We start from the raw sequence: 10094 nt of genomic DNA, 5'->3' as shown, positions 1-10094 counted from the left end.
TGTTTTTTTAAGACAGGGTTTCTCTATAGTTTTGGAGCCTGTCCTAAAACTCGCTCTGGTTCACTACTGCCTACCCCATCAGTCTGTGACTGTAGCTCCCGGTTTGACTTGCAGGGGTGTTCAATGAGGCTGTGGGACACAGAAGATCTATTATCTCATTGAAGGCTAATTACAGAACTTGAGCTCTGAATTATCTCATCTGTAGGTAGTCTGCCTAAAGTCTCTTTCCTTAGGACCCAAGAAGAGTTACCAGTCAGATCTACTCAGAGAACTTGTGACACCCATTTCCTGGAAACAGTTTAGAAAAAGGAGGGTGGGGAGGGATCACATTTCTGCCCCAAACCAGAGTTTGACTGAAGTGACTACACAGCTCCTTTCCTGGCTCCCAGAGGTCCAGACACCTGACAGGTTTCTCAAGAACAACGAAGTGATTTAAGCCTGATCAGATATGAGCAATCCTTGAGACTCAAGCAAAAAAAAAAAAAAAAAAAAAAAAAAAGAAGAAGAAAAAACCCGCTTAGTTAAGACAGGAAGCTGGCTCAGGAACTCGGTGGTTCCTGATGTGTAGAGTTGACAGCAGAGGCAGCACAATCTGATCAGAGCCTCCACCGGGGCAACCACGAGCAACTGCCCGGCTCCCAGACAGGCACCGCGTCCCTCTCTTGGCCGGCTAATGGAGCCCAACAGGTCCCTCTCCTTGGGCATACTTCTGCTTCTTTCTCTGGCTTTTGGATTGAGCTACGGAACAGGTGAGTGTCCATTTGTTTAAGGGGTTGAGTCCTGTGTTTAGCAATTTGGAATCAACAGAGCTTCGGGGATAGAGGAGACATAGGATGGGGAGTGCAGTTCAGTTGCCTCTTCCTTAAGGAGTACCTCTGGGTTTCTACTGTGTCTTTCAAAGAGGAAGAAACTTGTGTGTTCCTTGAGCCTCCAGTTCCAAGGATTAGCCCCACTGGCACTAGTTTCTAAGGAAACCAGAAGCCAAAGTCACCGGCTATATCCATAATCAGCCTCTTGGTGTAAGGGACTCAGGCTGAAGTTCTGAGTGGCTGATTTGGGGTGGGTACTCTTCTGGCAAAGACACAGGCTAGGGAATAGAACTCTGGAAGACTTGTCCTCCATCCCTGCTGTGATTCTCACACATACACCAGCAGACAAAAGAGAACATGGTCCAGCGTAGAGCGATGGTGGCAGAGGGAAACAGGTAGAGGTGAGAAACCTCAGACCTCGGGCTGACAGAGTCAGCGGCTGAAGTGTGGTCACACTTTCCTATAAGAGATGATTCCAAAGCAGCAAGAAGGGAAGAGGTTGGGAGTTTTGGAGCCCAGGGCTGGTTATATGCAAATCGAGAAACTTCTGGTCAAAGAAGCTCCTGCAGTGGGGCCCAGTGGACAGCTAAGTTAAAGGAGTCAGACTTCTCTCCCATCCCGCTGATTCTTTCCAAGGCGAGACACTGTTTCCTGCTGAGTGGGTAGAAGCTATAAGGAGAGGTATTGGGAGCACCAGAGCTAAGAGGGATACTGGACTGACCATGTGAGTGGAATGGGCAACCCCATGTTAGGATGTGATCAGACTGTGGGAGACAGCCTGGCATGGGGATGGCTTTAGGGAAGGGATGGGAAAATCCTGAGGCCTAAAGCGTTTGGCCTTAGTATTTTGGTCTTGGCATTTTCATAACTGCAAATCCATTATGGACTTTTCTAAGAAAAGCCCTGGCATGTGCCAGGGATGTGGGGGTGCTGTAAGTGGAGGCTCTTGTTCAAGTCTCAGATGAGGGGGCCCTTGCTTAGACTCATTTTGAGAGCTTAGATCACCAAACCAAGCATCTCTGTAGGTAGAGCTAAGCCTTCCTCGCTGTATCCTATCTGAACCCCACCATACTTGGTGACTAATAACTATGGGATGAATATTTGCTTTTCTGCTTGGATAGCCTTGCCTGTGACAGCTCAGGTGTTGCTAACCAATGCGCTGCTGAAGGGTGAGAGCTCACTTATTGGTGAGTGGCAGTCCAGTCCCAGAACACATACATGTCACCACACTTGACAACTATTCTTTCCTTCCATTCCGTCTTCTAAAAGTGGTTCAATTTTTGTCAGTCTTCTATTTTTAAATGTGTACTCTTTTGTGAAACCCCAATAAAACTCAAATAGAAGTGTTTTGCAAATGAGACAGATCAGTCGTGTCAGAGCAACCCAGCGAAGACACTTGACTCTTGTAAAAATCAGCACCTTCTCATTCCAGCTCAATTTTCAGTCCCCAGTGAGAACTGTAGAAAGCAAAAAGCCCACATGTCCCTTCCCGGGTATAACAAATTCTCCCAAATGACTTCTTCATCCACATCGAACATCGCCTGCTTATTTTATACAACGTCTATATAGCATCTTGACTTATATTCAAGAGCCATAGCAAAGAGTATTCGGGTAAATAACTGCAAGGTAAACTTTTCTGCCTTTTTCTTCTATAGTTTTCCGGGAGTCGTTTTTAATTTCTTTCCCTTAAAGAAGACAGATATATTGTGCGTGTGTCACAATGTTAGTATTTATTAGGCTCTCGGGAAGCCTTATAGTCTTTACAATGGAGAGAGCCCAGGCTGTGGTTTCTGCAAAGCCAGCCCCAGGTTTATTCTTCGTTGTGCACATTAATTTTTCTAACAATATCTTTTTTGTTGATCTCTGATACTGCTCTCCCCCTCATCATTCCTGCCAGAACATTATGATTCTCATCTACATGGGCCATTAACTCCAATTCACAGACATTTTCATACCACGTGCCTAATGTTTCCATGAATGCTTGAATTGGATACAAATGCCAAGTTCATGTTCGGAAGAATCCACACCAAGGACCAAATACGCAGTCACATCGTATCTAGAAATCAGTTGTCTCAGATCCTTCAATGTATCAATAATTTCTCAAACTATACCTCATTTATAGAGCAATTTTGGGTCATATCCATGTTGAACAGAGATTGCTTACACCCCTTACCCTGTATTTGCATAGTCTCGTTGTCAGTATTGGCCACTATGGGGATATATGAATCATGATTGATGATGCTCCCAAAATAAGGTGCTTTTGTCTTCCATGTAGGTCTTTCCCACATCCTCCATACATGTTGAGTAAGAGATAAGGAACAAATGCCTGGGTTCTAGGCTTGACCCAACCTAATACAGCTATTCCATGCCAGTTTATGGATCTAAATATTTCTTCAAAAAAATTAATTCCATGATATAAAACCTCACCTTTCTTTATCTGTAACATTGAAACAGAGTTCAAAGCAAAAGGGATTCAGTTATTTATAGACTGACTTTTAAAGATTCTCTTCAGCACTGATCTACTGAGTGTATCTGACACTACCAGACAAGGTGTAGGGGGAAGAGGAAAATGAGCAATCACAGCCTCTGACAGGCACCTGACATGATGCTCAGTATGTGAAAGCCCACTTAAAAATTATTGTTGAATGAATAATAGTAGAAAATACTACACACTTGCTTTATACAAGACATTATGCTAAGCGTTTTATCATTGAAGTATCACACCAACCCACCACCATCACCAACAGTGAGATTATCATCACCGTCATTAGTACTATTACAACTTTATAAATGAGGAAAGATAAGCAGAGTAGATTAACAGTCTCTGTATATTCTATATGTCAGGGAATGAAACCGGATAAACTTCTGTTTGAGAAGTGGGAAGAATGATACAGTGTATTTAGGTCCCGAGAGGAAAACTAGAATACAATATCTATAATTAAAGGGTATGTGTTGAATTAAAACTATCTGAAGCATAGCAAATGTCAAAAGGTGAGAGGAATCAGCAGGTTACAGGAGAATGTAGAAAGCACATATACGAAGTGAAATCTGCACTGTTTTTAGCATACAGGTTTTTGTTTGAACCCTTCCGTTTATTTAGGCAAGAGTTGCAATTGCATGTGTGTCCCTACAACTTCAACAGAACAAAAGAGATTAGAATGAAGACGCCTTCTTTCTATAATCCTTGCTGCAGACAACACTCCTGCTAGTTTTTGCGTTCTCTTTCAAATAGAGAGGTTAGTTTCTACTAGGGTTTGGGAAGAGTGTTTTAGACAGAGATCCAAACACAGAGCTAGAGAGATTCAAGTGCTTGGGGGAATGGCAATGGGTCTGTCATAGCCCAAAGGCAGCAGTGTGTGACTGAGGAGCTTCTAAATCCTCACCTGGAAAGTGGAGACAAATCCTGTCTCTCCTCCCACATGGGGGTGCTACAGAGATGAAATGGATTTCATTTTGATTGTGGAAAGAGAAGCACTTAGACTCATCTTGTCATTCATTCATTCAGCCCACTTCATTTTATTCATTCACTTTGACAACAAGGATTTTCTGGGCTTCCACTATGTCCCAGGTACCTCTTAAACACCACAGTAAATTAAAGATATAATCCCTGCTCTGGAAAGATTCTAAGTGTGTGAGGATGACAAGTGCTAAACTTGCTAAAACTGTCATGCAGTTAAAACTAGTTAAATCTGCGTGAAGGGGTGATGCAAAGTGAGATGGAAGCATGTGGTGGGAAAGCTACCCGAAGCCCCAAGTCCAGGAGGTCTTCCCTCATTAAAAGGAGTCAAGGTGAAGACCTGAAGGGTGGAAGGAACTGGTCGGGCAAAGGGTGGTCTAGACTTTCAGGCTGAGAAATGATAGGTGCTGATAGTCTGAGCCACAAAGCCCCAGCACTCTCAGCACCGTGGGATAGGGAGATTTACCTGATATCTAGGCTTAAAATCAAACCTTCGACAAGCTATTTTTTTTCCTTTCTGAGTCTGCATTTATAGATAGAACTGCAAAGCCTGTCTCTTTTATACAAAAAAAAAGAGAAAGAAAGAAAGAAGAAAAGAAAAAGAATGTAGCAAGATGCTAAAAACATCTATAAAATATCAGAATAAAGTCAAAAAAATAAAGTTCTGGGGTAGAATCCCACCTTGTGAATGGGTTAGCTAAATCCTGCAAATTTCAGGCCACGGTTCACCTGCCTATGTGAATCACTCCACCATCAAAGCAGAGTTACCCATGAAGGAAAGTGAGTCGGTGTGAAGAGACAAATGTTTCCTCCCAGCCTCTTCTAGTAAACAGGACTGACTGAATCACAGGCTCGCTGGAAAACCTTCATCAGGCAGTAGGATGTTTCAGGAACAGAGACTCGACGTGAAAGGTTCTACAGCCCCACTGTGTTTCCACTTGCGTGAGGCGGGGATGACCTCAAGCACCCTCCAGACTCAGCAGTCATGGGAGCAATTACATCATTATTCTCTGTGTGTTTGGGTATTAGGGTCTCCTGGTGACATTTTGGTTCCACTCATTGTGCATGCAAATCATGAAGTCTGTCTTCATCTGCCCCGTTTCTTTCCTTTAACCCTCTCTCCTCTTACCTTCTTCATTTATTTGGCTACTTTCTACTTCGGCCTTACCCTACTTTTCTCTTCTTTCTACCACTTCTGTATTCTGAAAACACACACACACACATAACCCTACCAGGTCATATGATAGGAAAGGTTGTATAGGAGGCATTTGGAGAGTGAAGTATCAGCAACGATCTTAAGGGTAAATTTCCCCATTTTCCCCTTCTTCTCCATATCAAAATTAGTTTAAAATGTCAACAGTATGGTAGCAATTCTGTTTTTTTAAAATCTCATATCTCTTTCAGAAGTAGCATTTAGGATCTCTTCCCCCGAAATGGACATACATTCAAAGGTCCATGGACGGCTCTCAGTCTTCCCTCTTTGCTGTTCATATATTTAGGATTCAGGACATCACTACTCTGGGTACATTTTTACAGTTCAGGTGTGAAGCATCAGACTAGCTGTGTTGTCTGGAGTTGCCAGGCATTTCTCAGTGTGGCCGGAAGGAAGTCCAATGAGCTTCCCAACATACCCCTGTAAAAGCAGCACTAAGCAACCCCAGTTCATCTAACTGAGCAACAGGGCGAACACTCTGTTGTTAGAGGAAATATTAGCAATGCCCCAAAGACCAACTCCCTTGTCACCTAACCTACTTTCCTTTAGCAACCATGCATCAACCATTCTCATCCTGACTTTAGCCCATGTTGACTGTGTCTTCTTCCCCACCCCCACATCACTAGTCTTTAATTAATGTGCGCTGGGCCATTTAGCAGGCAGTGTAGGGATTTCAGAGCACATTGATGTCAAGACAATTTTAGCCGATTTACCCAATTTTCCAGTAGCTCAGCTTTACCACAATTGAGAGGGGGTCTCTTCTAGATCGACCTGTCGCAGAAGCAGGTGTTTTTATTTTACCCTTTTGAATCTCTTATCAGCTAGAACAATCTATGCTCATTGAGTCATGTGCTCCTATCATGAACAGTAACTCATGGTTAAATTCAGTTATATACATATTAGGCTAAGTTAAGAGGTCTGCCAGGGTAATATGACCTTCCTTGTCATTCAAACAGATATTTCAGAGTCTTTCTGTGCCAAGCACTGTGTCAGGCTGTCAGATATACACAGTGGAGAAAGATTCTTTCTCTGGAGAAGACTGTATTCAAGTGGGGCAGATAGCAATAAAATGAACGAACGGGCACTGAAACACCCGGCAGCAATAGCAAGAGCAATGGGCAGGGGGGCTATCCTGGTACTCTGTCAGAGGAGGCCTCTCCAAAGAAAGAATCCTCTGAGCAGGCACCCAAAATCAAGTGAGGAGCTGAGCTGTTCTGGTACATAAGGGAAGAGCTTTCCAGAGAGAAGCAGCACATACCAAGTCCCAGAGGCAGTAATGTTCTTGATGAGGTCAAGGAACGGGAAGTTACCTGATCATAGCGCTGTGAAAACCAGAGAGTGAGAGGGGGATGGGTTAGGAGCAACACGGGGTTTTCAGTGAGCAGAGTCAGAAACTGTGAACTTATGAGTGCTAGAAAGCCCTGGAAGATTAAAAGTGATAGAAGAAAAGAAAATAAATTAGACGTGGTTTTAAAGAATCTCTCTGTCTATGGTACAAATGCTGAGAAATTAGTTGGGAGAAAGGGGTAGCAGCTGGACCTGTGATGGCGGTGGTAAAAAGGAATGGCATGGGGAGTGCTTCTATGTCAGACCCACATGGAAATTAGAACTAGCAGGGTGGTCTGTCAAGACCAAATGTGGAGTGTGACAAAGGGCAGACTCAAGAACTCTCCAATGTTCTGGCCTGAGAAACTGGACAAATGGTCATGCTTGAGCAGAAAGTTCTTTGCTAAAGTCAGATGCCATCTAAACCTCTAAGCACACATCTATGTAGGCAGTAGATATTAGGCAGTGAGCAGATTAGTCACAATTCGCAACTGTTAATACTGTCGAGATACATCAAACTGTGCAGCGACATGAGAAGTTGAATAGGTGTAAATAAGGGAGAGAAGGAAGCCTGAGCCCAGGCATAGTCTGATATTTAGATATCTGAAAAAAACAGAAGTTTCCCCCAAGAAAACTAAGAATGATAAAAGAGCAAAGTTGCAAGTCAGGGAAGTGTAGTATCTTGGGGACCAATGCAGGCAGTGTTCAAAGGAGGGAAGATGAACTATGTCGAATGTTCCTGAGAAACACTTAAGACGATGATGGAGAATTAATTGAGCTCAACAGACTAATCTTGATGAGTGAGATTCAATGAGATTTGGAGAAGAATACTTGTTTGGAGTGGGCATGGGGGAAACTGGACCAAGAAGTAAAAGCAGAAAACATAAACAGGCAGGCAAGAACCTTCCAAAAGAAAATGAAATGGCCAAGTGGCTGAAGATGATCCTGGGATCAGAGGAGAATTTTTTTTTTAATGAGGGCAATTAAGTGTTCGTATGTTTGAGTTGGTGAAAGAAATCCAGAAGGCAGCTGATAATGCAGGGGGCACGGATTACAGAGGCAAAACTTGGAAGCACAGGAGTGGTCCTTGAGGGGTGAGACTAACCTTGGATGGGAACACAGGTCATTCCTCCAGGGAGATAGATCAACTGGGATTTCCATAGATTGAAATTTGCTTTCCATTTCTTCTATATTTTTTCAGTGAAACAGAAAGGGCGGTCACCCCTGCGAGGGGAGGCAGAAGGCAGGCTGTGGGTTTGAGCACAGCGGAGATATTAAATAGTCAGCACTAGTATCCCTTATTTTGGTTTTTGTGGCTTTTTTTTACACCCCTCCCATTTTTGTTGGTTCAGCTCTTTTTCAAAAGGGAAATAAAATAATCTCTTACCATTACCATTATTAATTATCTCAGGGATTTTTGGAGAACTAGGATTCCAGTTTGGACACGAAGTGCACAACCTCCCATTCCGTAGTCCTCAGACCCTTCTCTGCTTATCACTTGACTGGTGTTTCTGGAACTCTGGTCCTCTGGGCTCCTTTTACTGTTACCCACTCTTCACCCTGCATACTGAGTGCCGGGAAGGACCTTGGCAGAGAAATTATAGACTGGGATTCCTGTCCCGGCACTTCCACTTACTCTGTGACATCAGGGGAGTCATTTACCTACTTCTGCATTCTGTGCCTACCCTGTCACATCTGAATTGGCAGGACCCTGGTGTAAGTAAGTCTAGGATTTCCAATGGACACTTTGAAATACTGAAGGTATGCTTAGGATCCTGGTGGTTGTTCTTAGAGACCACCGCCTGGTGTATCGAGCTAGTTGGGGAGGAGAGGCGAGCCTCAAGCCTGTCGTTCTCTGCCCTCTACACCGTGTGTTCTCCAGGTCTTCCATCATAAGGAATTACTGTCCCTTCCTTCCCACAGGTGGAGGTCTGATGAACTGCCGAGTGATTATCCAGCAGTTGGGAAATGACACCACATGGCTGCCCCTGACGAAAGAGAGCTTTAACAAAAGCATCCGCATCCTTGTCACGAAGGCAACCACAATGTCTCTAGAAAGCAAAATCACTAAGAAAATAGTATCTTTTAATATCGATAAAGAGGACTCTCTAGAGCACCTGGAGAATGGCTACCAGTTTCAACGGGAAAACCTGAGCCTGGGGATCCTGGGAAACAGGAGGGAGAGTGAAGGATGGTACATCGTGAGTTTGGAGGAAAATGTGCAAGTTCAGCAATTCTGCATACAGCTGAAGCTCTATGGTAAAAATGGGAGTTTTCACACTTTGCACGGGAGGGAGGGCCCAGAAGACTTTAGGCCTTTCTCAGAAGCAGAGTGTCTGAAATTGGAAGCAACTTGAAAGATCTGGTCCAAGGAGTATTTAAGCTTAAGGGAAGCACTTTGACAGGCTGACATTTGTGTGTGTGTTTGTTTGTTTATCTCCCAAACTGCACAACAGTGGAGGCTGATTTGATTCCTGTTTTGAAAGGAAGGGAACCCACTGTGTGGGAGCTGAAGGGCTGGCTTTTATCTCTTACAGGGCTTAGTTTGCATACCAAGTTTTTAATAAAAGGATTTTTTTCTATCAAGCCCAGAAGTACAAAGTTTGAACATAACTGAACAAACCTACCTTCTCCTTCATTGCCAGGGACCCCGACTCCAGGGGCAAGTGGTTTTGCACGTGCTTAGCCACTTGTGTGGGATGTTTGCTGAAGTAGAAGTTCTGAGTAAAGAAAGCTGACATTCCACCCACAACAGGTCACCAAGCCCAGAGCCCTGGGGGAGGCTTCCACCTACGTGAGGAAAGAAACGCCTTTTTTTTTTTTTTTTCTCATTTGAACCAGAATCTGGTTATGTAGTTGTTTAGTTGAGGGATTGTAGAACCTACATCACCTGAGTCCGGTGTTTTTCTTAGCCCCTAGAACTCTGCTCCTGTCCTTGAAGACAGCTAGAATTCCTATCTCTTAGGCCCAGAGGCTCATCTGCTTCCCAAGGCTTCCTGATGTCTTCGTGGGGCTTCCCTGGCTTTTCAAAGGGATCTCTTGCACCACGAAGGATGGGATAAGAAGCCCACAGCCAGAGTTAAAACAGAAACATCTGGACTCTCTCCTGCCCCACTGTTTCCCTTCTGCAAATAGAGAAAGCTGAATTCTCATAGCCCTCTGCTTTGTGTACACGGAGGCCGTACACCAAGTGTTTTTTTTTTAAAAAAACACATATGTCATATAATCTGTCCCTTTGTTTTTATAAGTTTACTGACTTTTTCAAACCTTATGTTATCAGTTGGATACT

General features: G+C 43.7%; 1 protein-coding gene across 1 annotated transcript in view; it reads left to right on the top strand.

Annotated features, from left to right (window-relative positions):
* Positions 1–523: 523 nt before the first annotated feature.
* Positions 524–10094, top strand: part of Slamf1 (signaling lymphocytic activation molecule family member 1) — a 33823-nt gene continuing 24252 nt past the window's right edge. The window contains exons 1-2 of the mRNA XM_041643587.1: positions 524–749; positions 8729–9064. Coding sequence (XP_041499521.1) covers positions 674–749; positions 8729–9064 — 412 coding nt within the window. The 5' untranslated portion in view covers positions 524–673. The remainder of the gene's footprint in view (positions 750–8728; positions 9065–10094) is intronic.

The sequence above is a fragment of the Microtus oregoni genome, unplaced genomic scaffold (genome assembly GCF_018167655.1).
Source record: "Microtus oregoni isolate MIOR12 unplaced genomic scaffold, Mior012 000086F_ref0000336, whole genome shotgun sequence".
NCBI classification, from domain to species: Eukaryota; Metazoa; Chordata; class Mammalia; order Rodentia; family Cricetidae; genus Microtus; species Microtus oregoni.
The sequence above is the reverse complement of the archived record's forward strand: the minus strand, read 5'-3'. Positions and strand labels throughout refer to the sequence as shown.